At 35.4% G+C, this 20,058-nt stretch overlaps 1 protein-coding gene and 2 long non-coding RNA genes across 3 annotated transcripts; all 3 read left to right on the forward strand.

Moving 5' to 3' along the window:
• The first annotated feature begins 10,112 nt into the window (after positions 1-10,112).
• LOC115961029 lies at positions 10,113-18,404 on the forward strand. The gene is made up of 3 exons (XR_004085284.1): positions 10,113-10,160; positions 18,139-18,250; positions 18,373-18,404. It is a non-coding gene; the product is annotated as an uncharacterized LOC115961029 (long non-coding RNA).
• Positions 11,577-13,786, forward strand: LOC115961028. Its single transcript, XR_004085283.1, has 3 exons — positions 11,577-11,731; positions 11,904-12,057; positions 13,707-13,786. It is a non-coding gene; the product is annotated as an uncharacterized LOC115961028 (long non-coding RNA).
• A 7-nt stretch (positions 18,405-18,411) lies between the features above and the next one.
• Positions 18,412-18,948, forward strand: LOC115961556 (protein MAIN-LIKE 1-like). Its single transcript, XM_031080521.1, has one exon. It carries the CDS (start codon positions 18,412-18,414, stop codon positions 18,946-18,948), a length of 537 nt encoding a protein of 178 aa, XP_030936381.1.
• Positions 18,949-20,058: the final 1,110 nt, after the last annotated feature.

Consider the following 20,058-nt stretch of genomic DNA (forward strand, 5'->3'; position numbering starts at 1 on the left):
AGAAGCTTAGTAATTTTGAGATTAGATGGTCTTGTAATACTCTTATATCTTTTGGCCAATTGGCATTATGTACATTAGGTTTGGATTTTGTTCATTTTGAATTATTGGAGATTTATTCATAAAGAAATTTTTGAGGTATGTTGGATTTATTTAATAAAATTTTTAAGGGTAAATTTTAGTTGCTAAGAAGGCCTTGCACACTTGTAGGGTGCTTACTTTATAAGTGTGCGGCCATTGTCACATGCCTATCTTTATAGTTGGGTTTGGGGCGTGACACTGTGCAACCATAATTTTATAATATTAGTCCAAATTTAGAAATTGCAAGTATTTTACATTAAATGATGAAAACTGTAAATTTATGTAAGATTCAATGTTTTATTTTTTTAAATGTCCGGTATTTCCTCAAAAACCAAAGTGGAGGCAACCAAGCAAAGAGTTTTGTAACTGAATTAACACTTTCTAATGTTTCCAATATGAACATTTAGGGTTCGAATCCCCACTCCCCAATCGTTGTAACTAATTCTTCTCCCAAAATAAAAAATGGAGGCAACCATAGTCAAAATATAGCGAACTAAAGTGAAACTATGATGCCTTTATTATCAATAAATAATCATTCAAATTTATTTTGACACTATGCAATTTTTTATGATGTAAAAAATTGGTATATTAAAATAGGTCTACAATTTAAAAAAAGAAAAAGAAAAAAGAAGGTCTACTTGATTTAGTAGAAAAAGATTATGAATGCATTAATTATAGTCAATGACTTGGCCATATCCATTATGATGTAGCCTATTCTTATAGTTACATATTGTTAGACCATGATGGAAAGTAGGTGCAAGTTAAAATTACTTATACTATGAAAGACAATAAGGGCCAATCTTTCGATAGTTAGTGCATAATAATCTTGGCTATCATTCCATAACAAGATTCATGCGCATTGAGTGTTGGCCTCCTTAATAAATCTATTATGACATTGCCAATAGGTCGACAATAATAAGAAAGTGTATGCATACCTACAATATGCCATTTTTAATAATTTTTTTCATATATATAACAAATCTAGACAGTAGAATTGTGAACTTGACCTCTTAATTAGGGGTATTGTTGAGTTATAGTAATTATGGATATGGACGATAGAGGTAATATCCATGCATTAGTATGGACATGGATTATTTTGGGTTGATCCGACCCACCAAAGACGGGGTAAGGGTCATAAGAATAGCAAACTGTTTTAGTTCAATAAGGTGATGTTTGGATTTTGCAAAACTCAGTTAACAAAACTGTTAAACTGAGTTTTGTTAACTCATAACTCAAAATCATGTGGGGCCCACAGCCATAACATTGTTTGGATGATTTTTGGGTGTGCTCACTTAGTTAACAAAACTGAGTTTTGCCATTTTCAAGAATGAATATACTTGGTACCCCAAAATGACATATTAAATTTTCCCTCAAAAAATTAGCCACTGAGCTTCCACCCATTTAGTAAATATCTCAGTGGCTACCAATATCCAAACGCACCCCTTAGAAGGGGGATTTATGGGACCTATGAAGTCCAGCTCTCAACTGTGGAAAGGATATGGAGCCATTGTTGGGTGGAGGCTTTGGCAGCTGGTATGTATCTCATCCCCTCTCCTTTGACATTCTTGACACTTCTTAGTGAAATCTTGGGAATCTCTTTGCATGATGGGCCAATAATATCCTTGGTGCAAAGCTATTTGCCATAACTTTCTGCCACTGAGGTGTCCTACTGGCTCTCCCTCATGCAAATCAGAGAGAATACCCTTTACTTCTTTGTTGGGAATGCACACTAACCATTTCCCTTGGAAGCTTCTCTTGAACAACTTCCCATCCACCATCTTGAATCTTGTTGCATATTTCTTTAGCCTCTCTCTTTTTAACCGATTAGCAAGTAGTACAACTTGTGAAAGGTATTTTACGTATGGATCCTGCCAATTTTCTTCTTGTATTTCACTGTTCAGCACTTCTACTTGGTCTAGGGGAATTATAGAACAAGTCTTGTAATCTCTCTGCTTTTCCTTAGCATTACTAGCCATCTCTGCCCTAAAGACCCCTAGCCTCTACAATCTTTTGTATAGGCTGACATCGAGGTTCACCCCACACATCTTGTGGTGCAACCTATGTAGTCAAGTCAGCCCTTCTTATCTTGAGACACACCTCATCAGTAACCCTTTTTCTCCTTTAAAAAACAAATCCCCATTAATCTTAAGGAAATCCTTCATGTTTGATGGCAGGTTCGATCCAATATCCCTTCCTTGGATCATTGCCTTTAACAAGGGTTCTTGCCAATCTTTTGGGAGGCACAATTTGCCTTTAATCAGGTTAGGCTGTTTCTCTACCCTAAGGGTCATCTTCTCTTTCTTCAACACAGACTTGGTGGCTAGAGTGGCCAGTGAATCAACCAACTTGTTCTCATTTCAATTAATCACTTTGCATTTTATGGATGTGAAGTGTCTCATGAGATTCTGCACTGTGGCCCTATAAGCAGCTAAGTTAGGATTCTTCACTTCATAGGTTCTCCCTACCTGCTTAATGACTAACTCAGAATCTCCAAACACTTTTAATCTCTTTATGCCAAGTCTCTTGGCAGCCTTCAATCCTACTACTAGGACTTCATATTTTGTTTCGTTGTTTAAACAGGGGAAACGCAGCTTATAGGCAAACATGTGTTCCTCCCTTAATGATTTCAACACTACTTCTATCCCTCCTCCCTGGGATGTAGATGAGCCAAGTGCATAGACCATTCTTGCTCCTTTGTCACCAAAACTTCCTATTGGGGAAGTGAGAAATCACTGGTCCCTAGGAAGTTGGCCACTGCTTGCCTTTTAATGGCGGATGGTCTTATGCACTCGATATCATGGCATGTTTTAGGATGGCCCATTAAGCCATTCTCCTAGACAACTGAGGGCGGGTTAGGAGATACTTCACAAGATTGCTCTTGGTCACTAATAGTACATGATTCCCTAGAAAGTAGTGATTAAAATTTGACATGGCAAAAGCTAAGGAAAGGCATATCTCTTTAGTCGTGAAGTATCTCAATTCCAGTCCCTTCATAAGCTTGCTAATGTAGTTCACTGATCTCTCCATACCTCCTTACTCCTAAGCTAATAAAGCCCCTTATGATTGCTCTCTATTGGCTATGTGTAGCAAGAAAGGCTTACCAGGAAATTGAGCAACCATAGTATGAGGATCTACCAGAATTTCGTGTATCTTCTTGAACGCCTTCTCACATTGATCACACCATACAAAGGCCACTCCCTTCTTGGTTTGTTCAACCAAAGGTTTCAAGATCTCAGCTAACCTGGGGATAAATCTTCTCAAGTAAGACATTTTTCCCACAAAGCTCCTCAATTCCTTCAAAGTTGTTGGTGGGGTAAGAATAGTTATTTCCTTAAATTTAGTGAGATCTAAATCAATCTCTCTTTGATGGATAAGGAATCCTAAGAGCTTTCCTAAGGACACCCCGAAGACACACTTGGAAGGGTTCATTCTCAAGTTGTACTCCCTCAACTGGGTTCTTTGCCTTTACCACCAAATCATCCACATAGTCCTCCACCTGCTTGTGCAACACGTCACCGAAAATTAGAGTCATGGTTCTCTAATAAGTAGCCCCAGCATTATTCAATCCGAAAGGCATCATTTTGTAATAGAAATTCCCAAAAGGTGTCCTAAAGGCAATTTTCTAAGCATCTGATGGCTCCATAAAGATTTGATTATAATCACTTTAACAATCTATGAAAGAAAACACTCATGTCCAGTAGCTACATCTACTAGAATATCAACATTGGGCAATGAGAACTCATCTTTAGGGCATGCCCTATTAAGATCTCTAAAGTCCACACAAATCCTTATTTGCCCACCTTTCTTCTTCACAGGAACTATGTTGGCCAACCATTCTGGACATTTGATCTCTTCAAAGAACCCTGACTTCAAAAGCTTGCTCACTTCAGCTTTGATCTTTTCTTCAACGTCTAAACAATACTTCTTTGCTGGGTGCTCACAAGTTTGGCTTTGGGGTTAACATTTAGCTTATGTGTGACCACCTTGGGATCTAATCCTAGCATTTCTTCATAGACCCATGCAAAAACATCTTTGTATTCTTTTAACAAAGCTATCAATCTTATTTTCTCCTCTTCTAGTAGACCTTTACTTATCTTTACCATCCTTTCTTTTCCTCCCTCACTGAGATTGACTTCAACGAGTTCTTCTTGAACATTCTTCACGACATCTTTCATACATTCAAGGCCTTCCTTGATAGGTTCTCCAACCATGTGCTCCCCTTCTGGCTGTTGAGTAAGGCTAAAGGGGTTAAGCCTGCCATTCTCCCGACCCCCTTCCTTTAACCATCAGAACTCATAGACCACCTTGCCATCAAGCATGGTGATCCTTCTGATTTTAGAAGGTTTCTCAAGTTCTATGACTTCCCCATCATCATCTTCCTCCCTTTCTAAGACAGTGGCGTTGAAAGGGACGATCTTGTTTTCTCCCCCAGGCTCAAATTCTTGATACAAAGCTACTTCTGTATGATGGAACTCTGCCCAATCATAAGGCATTCTAGTAGCCTCAATGTTCATCGGCCTTCTTTTCCAAACAACCTTCACACATTGATGATAGGTAGAGGCCATCGCTTTGTGAGCTCTAAGCCAAAGGTGGCCTAAGATAATATGGTGTGATGTATCACCTTCCATCACATGCATAAGAGTACATGCTCTGATAGGTTCTACCCTCAAGTCTAAGGATACATGTCCTAGGGTATGTTGTTGCAATGATCCTATCCCTGCCACTTGGAGTGGCTTTCAAATGATTTTTTTCTTGTGGAATGAGTAAGGCTTCCAATGTTGAGAGGGGCAAAATTTTAGTGGAAGCACTAGTATCCACTAAGGCCCTCTTGATTTGGGAGGCTCCCTAAAAGGCAGTGATATACAAAGGCCTCTCGCCATCCAAAGCTTAGTTGGCTAAATCCCTGACAAAGAAGGTCACTGAATCCCTGGTCTCTCAGTAAGCTACACTCCCTTGAGAACCAACTGTTCCCTAGGTCCTTTCCATCACTTGAGTCAAGGCCTGGGCTGCCTCTCTCCTCGCCAATGGCTTGAGGCCTATTACTTTGAGAAAGGCATGAACTTTATCATCTTGTTGGATTCGCAACATCATTTCTTCATCTTGCAATGGTGGGGGTGTATTACTACTACTAGCAATACTCTCAACTTCTTCTTCCATAGGATCCTCACAACCTATGAAAAAGGTCATTGCCACTTTAGGTCTATGCATCCTTTGATTTACACGCTTTCCATTTTTGATGAACAAATCACCCTTGGCCACTTTTTCATGGAAAATGTTTCTCAGAGCATAACAGTCCATTGTGTGGTGGTCATTCCTTCTGTGATATCTATGGTAAAGCGCACCTCGCTTTTCCTCCTCTGTTGGTTCACACTTGCACTCAGGTAGGACTACCACGCCATCCTTTACTTAGGCTTCTAAGATTCTGTATAGCTTTTCTGTTGAAATAGAAAAAAGAGGAGGAATACCACTTCTTTCTCTCTTTCTTCCTTTAGTGGGTTTCTTTGGCTCTTCTAGCACAGAGACTTCCACCTTTTTGCTCTTTCGCATCCAAGGCTATTTGGGAGTGCTAGTGGTTTATGAAGTTGAACCCTTGGAGTGCTTCTTCACTAACATGCTTGTTCTCCTAGATGCTTCTACCAACCTTGTAAAACTTGAGATCTGTAAGTTCTTTATGTAGGGATGATACTTATACAATATGCTAGCAATGCAAATATCCACCTATCTTTCTTCCTCTACAAGATCATAACACGTCAAAGAAAGGTTTCTAAACCTACAGATGTAGTCCAGTAACCCCTCAAACACTCTCTGTCTCTCCTCCTGCAAATCTGATAAAGTAAGGTTCTCATCCAAAGCGAAAAACTTCTTCATAAACTGGGTAGCCATGTCATTCCAGCTCAAAACCAACCCTGGCAAAAGGCTGGTGTACCAAGTAAAGGCATGACCTTCCAAAGATTTGGAAAACTCCCTAAGCCTCAGCTCGTGGTCATGGGAGTGAGTTGTCAAGGCATCCACATACCTCATAATATGCTCTTTGGCATTCCTAACCATGCCATCATACTTAAGAAAAATGGGAGGTGTGTAGTTGGCAGGATAAGGTTTCCTAGCCATCTCTTCAGGATAAGAAGGCTTTGTATCGATGTAAGTAGAGCTCTCTGTTTTCCTAGCCTCAAGCAGAATGGCCGCGATATCCTTCTTAGTCAGATATGGAGATGCTTAGGGTCCTTCAGGTAGTGAGGATACCCTTTGGTTGAGAAGAGGATCAAAATTCGACCTTTTGGTTTCTCCTCGGGGTCCTTAGTCACCTTGTAAGGTTTGAGGAAGAGCTGTCCTTTGGCGTAAGGACTGGAGCTCTTCCCATATGGAGGCCTGAGAAAGCTGAAGGTTCTCAATGGCTACCACGAGGTCCCTATTAGCAGGCTGTCTGACCTTTTTAGATGATTTTATGCTCTCAGTGTGCATGAGACATGGTCTACGCTTAATTCTGCTTGCTAGTTCTCTCTTGAACTAGCTTGAGTGCTTGCATTTTTCTTTCTTTAAGGCATCGAATGGACAAAGAGAAAGATAACTGAAAATAAGAATGTAAAAGAACAGATGGTATACAACTAAAAGGAAGAATAACTAGAGATTCTCCCCAGTGGAGTCGCAAAAAATGTACATGTAAGTTAGATTTTTGAACTTGTATGAAAAGTAGATGAGCTATCTAACAATACATTTTAATGAAAAAGCTTGAAAGTGATAAAAAAATGAAAGCTTTAACATCATAAATTCGAGAGAAAAAGAAAGCACTGCAAGAAAAGTAAAGAAAGCAAAGAACGTACATGGAAAACCCTTAAGGAGGGATGAAAAACCATGGGTGAGCAAGGGGAATGTCCCTTACTCTTTCAAGCTCTCTATTATGTGAAAAATGGAAGTTTTCTTTGTACAATGATGGTGTTTTTCCTAAAAGAGAGGCATTTTCTCTAACTCACTTTCTTACAAACTCTCTACTCTTTTCTCTAATGTTCTCTCCTAGTTCTTGCCCTAATGGTCGAGCAACGTGTTCCTCTTATAGTTCGAGGAATGTTGCCAGGTACAAAAGACAGGTGTCAAACCATGATTGCTCCATTTGAATCCTAATACAGCTGCTGTACTATGTAGTGGCTGGAGGAGAGAGAATGAGCACACCAAAGTTCGGGTATTGGCATAGAGGGTGAACTTGCCACTACGTGGGGAGCAATCCTTGGACAAGGAAAGGGACATCAGGGGCATTAGGAGTGATGCACGTGTCCTCAACAGTGGCCCAACACAAGCCCAACCAATAAAAGGGGTATATTTCATAGCCTCTGACCATAGGGAGTCATTATCTCCCTTTTGTGAGTGCTGGATGTCCGTGTCAGATGAAAATCTCACTCTTCCCCAAGATGTTCACGCCGTTGGCACGGACCAAAGATCCTTTACTTCAGCCAACATTTCCTCTCCTTTGCTCACAACCATTCCACTTGTAGGATCTGGATCCAACCATGTTAGCATTCTTACATGCCTTGGTTGGTGTAAGGTATAGCAGGGAACTTATAATAACCTTCATTAATTGAGCTTATAGAGCTCGAGTTTCATATTACATGGTACTTGAGTTCCACGTGGCCTTTTTAAATTAAAATAATCTACGTTAGCATGTGCCATAATGGCATATTTTTATAGAACTCGAGTTTCTGGAGTTCAATTACATGTCAAACTCAAGTTTTGCAAACTCGAGTTTAAAAAAGGTGGTAGATCGCTAAATATTTCTCAAACAGTGGTAAATCCCTACATATTTTGCCAATTAGTGGTATTTGACCAATTTGGCCATTCAATGGTTGCCAAATAGATTTATGAACAAATGAAAAATACAAAGTTTAATCAATGATGTCTTGCTTTTCTCTATTCCAATAAAGTGAAAAAAAAAAAAGAATAATAATGTAAAAAATAAGAAGGAGAAGTTTGTATCGGGTTAACTAAATTAAATTAAAACTCAAGATTTATAAATTCATGTGCTTATTTTAAACAAATATATAAAGCTAAATGCAAGTACAAATCAAACCCTAAAATTAAATCAAATACTCTGAGAGAGAGAAAGAGAGAGAGAGGACATGCAAAAGACTAAGAGTGACTCTAAGGGGGAGCGAACAATGACATGAGCCACCGACAAGACTCATAGAGAGAGGAGACTGTTTAAGGGTAGTGACTAGCTTGATGTTTGCTTGAATAGAGAGAATAAAGTGTTTCAGTATTTGGTAGAGAATAAAGTATTTGAGTGTTTGGGTAGTGACTAAGGTTCGGAGGTGCTATGGAGAATTCCAATTTAGTAACTCGAGTCTTTTAGACTCGAGTTTGCTTTAATATAATCGAGCCTCAGCACCTCAAGTTCCAGGTGGATTTAATGGTTACACATGTACTAAAAAATTCACATCAGCATTGCTAGAGCATAAAACTCAAGTTTTTAAAGACTCGAGATATTAGATTACTAAATTGTTTCAAAAACCTGCTTACTTGAGAAATAGTTATTAAATTATGTTGAATGGCAATAATGTAATCATTAAAGACTTTCTTCACTGAACTCGAGTCTTAAAGACTCGAGATATTAGATTACTAAATTGTTTCAAAAGCCTGCTTACTTGAGAAATAGTTATTAAATTATGCTAAATGGCAATAATGTAATCATTAAAGCTACCAAGAGAATATTGACTAATAAGTTTGACATGAAAGATTTAGTTGTTGTAGATGTGATACTGGGAATGAAAATCTGATGGACTCGTCTTATCATTTAATCATAATAGCATTCAAAGTAATGCCTTTTGATTCACCTGTTTCAACCACAGATTAGGGATGTATTTTTTTGAATGAAAAAGTTATTGCCAAGGTCGATGGATAAACCAAAATTGTTGTTTTAGCAAGTCGGGTTCAATTGACCCATTTTCCCTGGAGAAATTATACAGTCTTTGGTGAACCATATCACTTGTCTATTATTCCACCAAAAGACTCCCACTTATTTAAAATTGCTGAGTCAGTAATCAGTTTTTGTTTAAAAAAAAAATTTCTAACTTAGCAATTTTAAACAGGTATAAATCTTTTAGTGGAATGGTGGACCATGTCATTTGTTTACCATGTGGACCTTATAATTTCTCATTTCCCTGGGGTCCAAAAAGTCCTTACCCATACCCATTTTTCTAAGACCGAAGATATAAAATGAAATGAAACCAGCGTAATGAATTGATGCTTCGAAACTGCAATGGACCTTTTTCAACTAAAACGTGTAAACACCGGTAGAATAATTGCACTTGCACTAATCGAATATACTTGCTAATGTAAATTATACATTACAACATTATTCTGAAAACCAAAGTGTTGTTGATGTCCTTGGTTCTTACCCAAATTCACAGTTTAACCCAATAAAAATAAAAATTTTAAAAGGAGGAAGGTTACTTAGAGGGAAGGAGAAGAGAAAAATCTTTTTCTCGATAACATGTCACAATTCATGGAGAGAATATTACAAACATCACCAAATGCCAAAAATGAGATTTTCGTTGCTAAATAACTGTAATATGCTAAGTATTTTGTTAGTTGTCCTGTTGCGAAAGTATTTGTAATAATAGCATCTCGAGTTTCTTAAACTCGAGATTCAATTAAAAAATCGAGCTTTTAAGACTCGTTTTTGTTGTTTTTCAGTTGCTGACATGGCGAAAGTTTCCAGTTGGATAGCGAGTTTATAAAACTCGATTTCGAAAATCGAGTTTTATAAACTCGCTTTCGCTTTAACGCTTTTTCTCCCTTCCCACTTAAAACAATCTACAGAGACCCGGTTCAAAATCTCTCAATCTCAGACACCGCTCTCTCAAACTCTCTCAAGCTCTCTCAAACTCTCTCAAAATTTCTCAAGCTCTCTCAAACTCTTCCCCTCACTGTAAAAATTTCAAAAACAACTCACTCTCAGACACTCCACTCTCAAACTCGCCGTGCCGAAGGTGCTGCTGCCATTGACACTCAGCCACCGAAACTCAGTTCTGCTTCCATTGACAGTTAGGCACTCAAAGTCAGTACTGCTCCCATTGAACCACCGTGCGCCTAAGGTACTCTCTCTTTCTCCAACTTCAATCTTAGGTTTTGGAATTTCATGATGTTTCCTATTTCGTTTTTCAATTTCGGATCTTTCTGGGTTTTGGTGGTTCATGTCATTTCAGTGAATGCATGTATATTATTCTGTTTGGTTGTTTGGGAAATTAAATTTTTTTAACTGATTGAGCATTTGATTGGGTTTCATTAGTGTAAAAAGTGTTAATATCTGGATTACATTGATATTTAATCTAGTTTGTTGGGGTTTCATTTGATTTGTTTGTGGGTTTTGTTTGATTTGTTTGTGGGTTTTGTTTGATTTGTTTGTGTATCTTGTTTCATGTATTTTCACTGATTTGTTTTGGGTTTGTTTTAATTTTCTGATTGTATTTTCGTTTGTGGGTTTGTAAAGCAAATTATGGGTTTGATGAAATGCTTCTATGAACGGTGTATGAGTTGTGAAGTAATAAGTGAGAATATTCATTTGAAAAAAATGAGAACTTACACCAGAACATCTGTATTTGAGCGTGGACAGGGTTTTGGGGTTGTGCCCCATTTGGTTCAGCCATGGGAATAAGGAATGAGTCATTGTTTGGTTTCCATAGATTGATATCTGTCAATCTTTATCATTCTAAACAGAAAGAGACCAAAGAAAACAAAGAAATAATTGATAAAACTCAATTTCTAATAGTTCAATGGGTTAAGTGTAATGAAGATAATAGTTTATTGTGGAAAGTGTAATTTGCTCTTGTTTTTATAGGCTTATTGATGTTAATTCAAGAGCTAAAGTAGCTTCCTCATTCCTTTCTTCATATTGTTAGGAATAAACCAATTTTGTTGAGACTCATGATTGATTTCGATGTTGAGAGCTTCAATTTGTCCATCATCATTGTGAAAATTAACTTTAGCTATAATGCTCTTATAGTTAATTTAAACTAGATGATGTCCCGTGCGATACACGGACTATTTTACAATTTCTCTTGAACGTGTTACATGACAAAACCATAGGCTACCATAACCGAATGAATTATATATATATCCCCTAACCAATCTATATCTATCTATATATATATAATAGCAGAAGCTGAGAGAAAATGAGTTCCTAGAATTAAGGAGGTAATGACAAATAGGAAAAGTTCCTACTTAAAATTCAGACATGTGTAACTTTAAAAAGCGATACATTATATTGTTTCAAAATATTAACACCGTTTGGCTGTACTTTTTTATATTAACAAAAAAAAAAAAAAAGCTGTTAAAAGAAAAAAAACGCAGAAATTTTAAAATTACTGCCTATCTCTTCAGAGTTCAGACTACTTAACATTTTCTCTTTCTTTAAAATTAAAAAAAAAAAAAAAAAAACCCTGCCAATATTGCGATACAGAGAAAGGGAAAGGGAAAAAGGGGAGAAACCTACTCTCTGCACATCAGTCTTCTTAACTTTTTTTCTCTCTAAAAAAAACCCTAGCCATACTACGATAGAGGAGATCTTTTCACATCAAACTCCGCTACGAGAAAAGAAAAAAGAAGAAAGACTTGCGCCACAGTGGAGATTCGATTGATCATCGCTATCCCCTTTTGAGTTTTCCAGGTACGTTCTTCTCTCTCTCCCTCTCCCTCCCCTTCTCTCTATGATTTTTTGTTGTTTTGATTCGGTTTTGAAACTTCTCTGTGATTTCGGGATAAGTTTCTCCTGTTTCCGTCAATTTACGGAATATTGTTGATCTGTTTAGCGATTAAAACCCTATCGATCTTCTCTTCAGACTCTGCGAACCAGTGGATATTCGTACGGCCGGCCACTGCCATACCCTGCCGGACTTAGAGCATCACAATCGGCATCCGTCAAAGCTAAATACGATCAAACGCCTCATAGGTTTTGAGATACGGAGTTAGTGATTGGCGATATTCTGACGAAAGGTACGCATCATTTCTGTTTGTTCATTCTACCTTTTTTGAGTGCTTTGTTGTGAAAATTGGACGAAATATATGCATTAATTCTCTGTGTTCATTTTTCCCCTTTTGGTGCTTTGTTGTGAAGTTTGATTGTTCAAATTTCTGCAGGAATTTTCCTGCATAATTTCGTTTAAGAACTATTGTTCGATAAATCTCTGTGCTGTGATTGATGTATGTGATATATTAATTTAAGTTTCAGATACTGTGGCTTGCCATATATATAATTTTATATGGGTACAAACTTAATTCGTAAAACCTAAGGTGTTTGGATTATAATTGATTTTGTTTTGTGGATTTGGTGTGAGATTCAATTCTGATGTATATTTGTGTTGTTGGTTAGATTGGATTGTAAGACTTTGAAATCTGAAAGTGTAATGTATTTTTGTTGTTGTAACTTTATGGTTGCTGGTAGGTGAATTTTCATTTATAAAACAATGAATGTAATTACTATTAAATTGACAGAAATTGTTTGTAATTTATTTAGTAGATCATGTTTGGTTGGAGCACACCTCTTTTTCTTTGAGTTTCATAGTGTAGAATACTTACAAAGATTGTATGTGCAGCAGCCAATGTGGCATGACCACAAAACTGAAGCTGCAAAGGGGTATCAAACATTTGATTGAAATTAAAATTGTTTGTTCAATGTTGTTCAAGAATATATTTCCTAAGTACTGAATCTGTTTTCACCAAAATGTATAAATATTGTCTAAATTTGTTGGATTCTTTTTCATATGCAAAGTTTATGGTTCTTTGTTTTGATGTATTAATGTTTTTGCTTCCTAATTGTTTAATTGCACATTTGTTAGTAGAATAGTGACTATATTTATCTGTAAGCTCATGGAATTAATTTGAAGCAGTAAATACATACTAAAATTTAGAAGTTGGCAATTACAATTTACCTTAGGCTACTGGCTGTTTCTGTTATTTTGAATGGGTGTAAATATATACTAAGTTTACTTATTCATAAAAGTCACTGGTCATATGACATTGAACTATTATGTTTTATTTACAAAATATAATGTAAATTTTGCTTTAAGTTTTACTGTTTGATGTGCTTTAAATATTTATTTATATATATCCTTGGCTAATGGAAGCCAAATTCTTTACCATCATCATATTGGAAATAGGCAATAGCTTATTAAAAAGTAAAACAATCTTTCAAATTTTTTGCAACTCAAACCATATTACAATGTTTGCATCCGCTTCTTTTATAGTCTCTCTTCATCTTCCTTTGCAATTAATTTTGGCTTATTTGTTTTTGTGAAATTTTACTATTCAGTGTAGCTCAATGATTACATTATGTTGGTTTTGAAGGATTTGAATTTCTATTTGTGATGATTATGTAATCATTAATTTCAGTTCTTATTTCACATCTTCATCGTTTTTTTTTGGTTATTTGTTTGGTGTGTGTCTATCTTTCATCTTTCTCTTCTGTCAGTTTAAAAAACCTTCTTACCCTTTCATTTTTTGTTGAAATTCAGATTCGCTGAGTTTTTCCTGTCAAGTATTAATAATTCATAAATATGCCAAATTTTCGAGGGCTTCATTTACATTGTTGCTTCTCAGTAATTTTGTATTTTCAATGAATTTTTTTCCCTCACGTGCTAATGTAGATCTATCATCTCTGCTCTGGCTTATAAGACAGTTGGTATCTATTCAAGAAGAGCTACTTGATTAAATATAAAGGTCAGGCCTGCCTAATTTTCCTTTGTTGCTTTTTTTTAATTTGTATCTCTTTATCATTCGTTAATGTTTGATTAAAAAAAACTTTAAACAAAAACAGTTTAAAAAAAAATGGGTTTTAGTATTTTTCTTTGAATTCTTTGGTCTCAAAATATCATCATTACTTTTTTTTTTTTTTTTTAATAGCACTGGGAGTATGGCCATATTGAAAATAGATGTGTTTAGGAAAGGCCTAGGAGAAAATAGAACTATGAAAAATTTAGAAAATACAGCTACTGATTGGATAATCAAGTTTCAAGAAAGAATAATATCATCAAAAAAATTTAGTGTAAAGTGTGTGCTCAATACTAAATATATTCTTTTTGTTAACATTTAAAGTTATGTTTGGGTGTGCTTTTGTTTTAAATGCTTAGCATAGATTGATGGGGTAGATGGCAATGGCAAGGCCAACATTAGATTTTTTTTTGAATCGTTTTAACCTTTATTCAGTTTTAAAATCAATTTGACTTCTAAAGTAAATTTGTAAAGTCAATTCAACGTTAGATATTTGGCTTTTAGTTTGGCTTTTAATTTGCAATCTTAATGGCTATTCTGCCATTTTGCAGAACAGGGGGTGTAGAAATAGGTATGTAACATTTAGTTTCCTTTATCTAATTCTTTATTGTTAGCTCACCAAAAACGTAAATATACTTTCAAACCATTAATATTGAAACATCTCATGCTTTTATTTGGTTGCTTTGTTGAGAAACTCTAATAGGCAGAACAGTCATAATCTACTTTACATATCTAACTGATACATAACAATGCAAATTATTGCAGAAAACAATGGAGGAAATTGTAAGAAAATCAAGGAAGGACAAGTACACAGCCAATCAAAAAATAGAAATAGGAGAAACATCTGTTCAAAGACCTGAAAGAATGCCGCTCCAAATGCTTCAAAAACGTCAAAAAAGTACTAAGTAAATTGCTACAAAGAAGAAAAAAAACTGAACTCTATTGTATATACTACCTTACTCTAGGAATCTTTACGTATTTCATAGTATTGTTAATTTTAATTTTTTTGCCTTTAGAAGAATAAACTGAATGTACTGACTAAAACTGACAAATTAGAACAACCTTACTATAAAATGTAATTATATTTCACAATTTGGTATGTTAGACACTGTGATGGCCCAAAATGGTTGATTTCAAAGTGTATAAGCTGAATAAAGAATGTAGACAACAGGATTTGCTTTATTAAAATAAATAGATTTTCCCCTATTGTTCTGTTATTGTAAAGTAAAAAGTTATGTGTGTCAATATAGTGTATGTAATTGTACTATGGCTGTTTGATTTCCGTTATAATGTCAATTGTGCTATTTTTCCTTCTCAATTGCTTAATAAAACACTATGGAGTTTTACCTAAGAAATATAAAAAATTAAATAATTTCTCTTTCCAGTTCTTTTCCTCTCTTCTTTCTTATTTTAAAAGAAATATAAAAATATCTAATTCTTACAACTTTATTACTTCTAATGAAACCATTTTTATAGCTATACACAGTAGAGTTGTAATGACTAAGAGTCTTAACAATGTATAACATATATGTAAAGCAATTACCTGTATTTTCTTCTACTTATGAGATTTTAAATGATCCAGCGCATTGCGCGGGTTAAACACTAGTATATATAATAGCAGAAGCTGAGAGAAAATTTCCCTTTTATCGTTGTGTTTGTACATGTATTTCCCTTTTATCAAATAAAATTTCTATCTTTATCTCAAAAAAAAAAAAAAAAAAAAAAAACTTCGTAAGTACTGCCAACTGCAATTTGTTGGCATCGTTTGGTTTTGTTGAATGCCTCATGGGTATTTAGAATATCTTCTCAAACTTTCAAATGTCATTTATCTCAATTGTTAATTTAATTTTTTCCCTACCAGAAAAGTTACTGGGTTCTCTAATAGAAGAATTACCGTTGGGTTTTCTACAATAAATTTAAAGGTATGATAGCTTAAATTTTCCTCTTTGTTTCATTGTTCAATGAAATCTCTTTTCCATTTGCAATTGCTTTGATTTAGAACAAAGATTTCCTTAACAGCAACACTAATATGACTATGAGTGCAAAAGTTTTATGGGAAAAGAAAATCTTAAAAAAAGAGATTTTGAGAACTTAACTGGAACTTAAAATAGATGGGTACATTCAAGGTTTTACTTTTAAGTTAGAAAACATTGGAGGAACTATTGTCGGGAGAGAGGAAGGAATTGAACAAATGGGGAGTAAAACCAAACTTCAAAACATAGATTTATGACAAAGTTTATTAAGCATATGGGCCAACATCAAAATGAAGATTATCTATTATGTGACTAATTAGTGAAGGTGAGGGAAGATTACAAAAAATTAAAATGAAAACTCACTAGGAAATGAAAGAGGAGCCAGTTGTTGGCATTTAAGGGCCTTGACAGCCCTTCTCTTAAACTTATAGCAATTTTTTTTTTGCTAAATTTTAGTTGACTATAGATTTAATTTTAATTCTTTTGCTCAATGTTTTCTAACTGCAGTTTTTTTTTTTTTTTCTTTTCTGGATAGGATCTAACTGCAGATTGGTCATGAATAAATGTGCCATTTTATTGTGTTTGACCTGGAATATAATCTGTTAGGAATATAATCTTGGAATAACCTCACTTTCTATCCTTCTCTGTATGAGTTTTTGTTGTTTTGATTCGGTTTTGAAACTTCTCTGTGATTTCGGGATAAGTTTTCCCTGTTTCCGTCAATTTGCGAAATATTCTCTGTGTGTTCATTCTACCTTTTTGGAGTGCTTTGTTGTGAAAATTGGACGAAATATACGCATCAATTCTCTGTGTTCATTTTCCCCCTTTTGGTGCTTTGTTGTGAAAATTGATTGTTCAAATTTCTACAGGAATTTTCCTGCATAATTTCATTTAAGAAGTATTGTTGTTGTTTCTGTTATGTATGTCCACGGGTTGTATTTCTGTTGCTGCATATTTTGATTTCTGCAGAATAGGTTCAGGATTATCTGCATAATTTATGCCGCTCGAAATGCTTCAAAAACGTCAAAAAAGTACTAAGCAAATTGCTACAAAGAAGAAAAAAAACTGAACTCTATTGTATATACTACCTTACTCTACGAGTCTTTATGTATTTCATAGTATCGTTAATTATTATTTTTTTGCCTTTAAATAAAGCTGACAGGCTAGAACAGCGATACTATAAAATGTAATTATATTTCACAATTTGATATGTTAGACACTGTGATGGCCCAAAATGGTTGATTTCAAAGTGTATAAGCTGAATGAAGAATGTAGACAACAGTATTTGCTTTATTAAAATAAATAGATTTTCACCTATTGTTCTGTTATTGTAAAGTAAAAAGTTATGTATGTCAATATAGTGTATATAATTGTACTATGGCTGTTTGGATCAGTTATATATATGCTTGAATACATCAAAATTTTCCTTATAATGTCAATTGTGCTATTTTTCCTTCTCAATTGCTTAATGGAACACTATGGAGTTTTACCTAAGAAATATAATAAGTTAAATAATTTCTCTTTCCATATCTTTTCCTCTCTTTCTTTTTATTTTAAAAGAAATATAAAGATATCTACTTCTTACAACTTTATTACCTCTAATGAAACCATTTTTATAGCTATACACAGTAGAGTTGTAATGACTAAGAGTCTTAACAATGTATAATATATATTTAAAGCAATTACCTGTATTTTCTTCTACTTATAAGATTTTAAATGATCCCGCGCATCGCGCGGGTTAAACACTAGTTCGAAATGAGAATGAGGAGAAAGAGAACGAGAACCTCTTAATCTCATTCTTTGAATAAATATCCGAAGGTACCACAATGAAAAATTTGAAATAATTTTCTTTTGTGTTGTCCTTGTTTTGTTACAACTGCATTGTTTAATGTCAAGATGGGTCTCCTCTTTTTATATTTTTTTGGATAGTATAGATATGTCTCCTTTAGTTGCATTGTTTCATTCTTGTAGGTGTCTTTGTCACTTCTCTACCTCTCTCTCTAAATGAACAAGCTTTTTCTTGTGGGGGTATAAACTCAATTCTAAAGTACATTGATTAAAAAAAAAAGCAGAATTAATGAAAGTAGTCATTTTATTTGGTACATAATTCAATTTCTTTTAATTGTAAAAGTTTGCAAAATTATTCCAACTCCAAAAAATTCATTATGTTTTTTTCTAACTTACCAATTCTAATTTCTTTGATTGCGTAAACATCATCGATTTGCATGTTTTTTGGTAGGATTGCGAACTTATCTTTTTTGAAGAAAATTCTATTTTACAGTAGCACTCCTTTGCCCCTACACTATTAATGATCTCACAGTTGCACTGTTTGCAGTATGGAGCCTCAGATTGATGAGGAGTTAGAGGTCTTGGACCCCGGTCCGCGTCAGAGGTCATTGTTGACACGACAGCCATATCATCGATCAGAGGCCATTTGGAATGGCGAGGTGAAATTTCTAGTTCTAACAACTGCTTTAATATTTACGTGTCTTTGACTGTTAGTTAGCAAGTTCTTTCAATGTTGTATTTCTAGTTCTAACAACCGCTATTATTTTGATCGATTTTGTAGGACTCGGGCCCACTTACGTGCCGTGGTCGCACGAAGGAGATGGCAAACGTTCAGATGCAAGATAATCGAGTCATTGATATTATCAAATTGCTAAGGCTAGAAGGATTATTTAGAGCCCCTTCAAGAGAGATAGATAATTGCCTAATATCGGCCCTAGTTGAGCGATGGCGGCCGGAGACTTATACTTTCCATCTTCCACATGGTGAGATGACAATCACCCTACAAGATGTGGAGGTAATTTTCAGACTTCCTATAGACGGTGACGTCTTGGTTGGGCCGACTGCTGTGGTGGATGATGGGGGTTGGAGGCGATTGTGTACGGAGTTGCTGGGTTTTAGTCAGCCGAATGACAATAAAACATTGGTGGGGCAAAGAATTCTCATAAGCCGACTTGTTGAGGCCGTTGCAGCGCCATTGCCTCATGACGCAACGGAGATGCAGATACACTGGTATGCCCGGTGCTATATTTTAGCGCTAATAGGGGACAAACTTTTCATGGACAAGTCAGGAGATAGGGTGCATTTGATGTTCCTAGACTTCATGCGTAACCTTCGTGATCCGCCACAGTATAGTTAGGGTAGTGGTTGCCTGGCTTGGTTATATAGGGAGTTGTGTCGGGCAAGCGAGAAAGGGGCATCGCAGATTGGTGGGGCGTGCACGTTGGTCCAGTATTGGGCATGGGCAAGGTTGCCATTCTTGTGCCTGAGGATAGAGCCCCCACCTGGATGTGATTATGGCCCATGGCCATATGCTCCACTTGCATCTAAGTAAGTCTTTTCCTGATACCAAGTGTGTTCTGCAATGTACTCTTATTAGTAACTAAATTGTATTATTGTTCTTATGTTATTTGCTTGGTTGTAATTGTAGGTGGGTGCGGGTGCCAAGCCCGAAGAGTAGGCCATCCGGCATGGCCTTGGTCCACTAGGACCATTTATGAAACGTGTATTTATTATATAATTTAGAGTTAATAGTATTGGCATTGGGGTTTGGGTAACACAGGAGCTCAATCAATTAAAGTTAAAAAGAAAAATAAAAATAAAAAAATCCCAGTGTACACATCTACTCCGCATAAAAGGAGGCCAAGTGGTTAAAAACAAAATTACAAAACATAAACAGAACTTTTTCCCTTCAAAAGTTCTAAAAAGCTAATTTCTAGAGAAGAACAACAATTGTCACCTTTAACAAAATTAAATAAAAAAAATAAAAAATTTTCAATCCTCATAGAACTCGAGTCTATAAGACTCGAGTTCCTCTCTTTAACAAAATTAAATAAATAAATTAAAAAATTTTAACAAAATTAAATAAAAAAAATAAAAAAATTTCAATCCTCATGGAACTCGAGTCTATAAGACTCGAGTTCCTCTCTTTAACAAAATTAAATAAATAAAATAAAAAATTTTAACAAAATTAAATAAAAAAAATAAAAAATTTTCAATCCTCATGGAACTCGAGTCTATAAGACTCGAGTTCCTTTCTTTAACAAAATTAAATAAATAGAATAAAAAATTTTCCAGGGGAACTCGAGTCTATAAAACTCGAGAATCAAATACTGAAACTCGAGTTTCATAGACTCGAGTTCTAGATTTCATTTATTTCTTTGTTTTGCTCTGTTTACTCCGAGAGGTCCAATAGGTTGCTCTGTTTTTTCCAGCGGAACTCGAGTTTCATAGGCTCGAGTTCCCCTGG

This window comes from Quercus lobata, chromosome 9, assembly GCF_001633185.2.
Source record: "Quercus lobata isolate SW786 chromosome 9, ValleyOak3.0 Primary Assembly, whole genome shotgun sequence".
Taxonomy (NCBI): Eukaryota; Viridiplantae; Streptophyta; class Magnoliopsida; order Fagales; family Fagaceae; genus Quercus; species Quercus lobata.

Bases quoted from the DNA above. Each gene is read 5' to 3' on its own strand.
- LOC115961556 (XM_031080521.1), top strand. From the start codon at position 18,412: ATGGCAAACGTTCAGATGCAAGATAATCGAGTCATTGATATTATCAAA.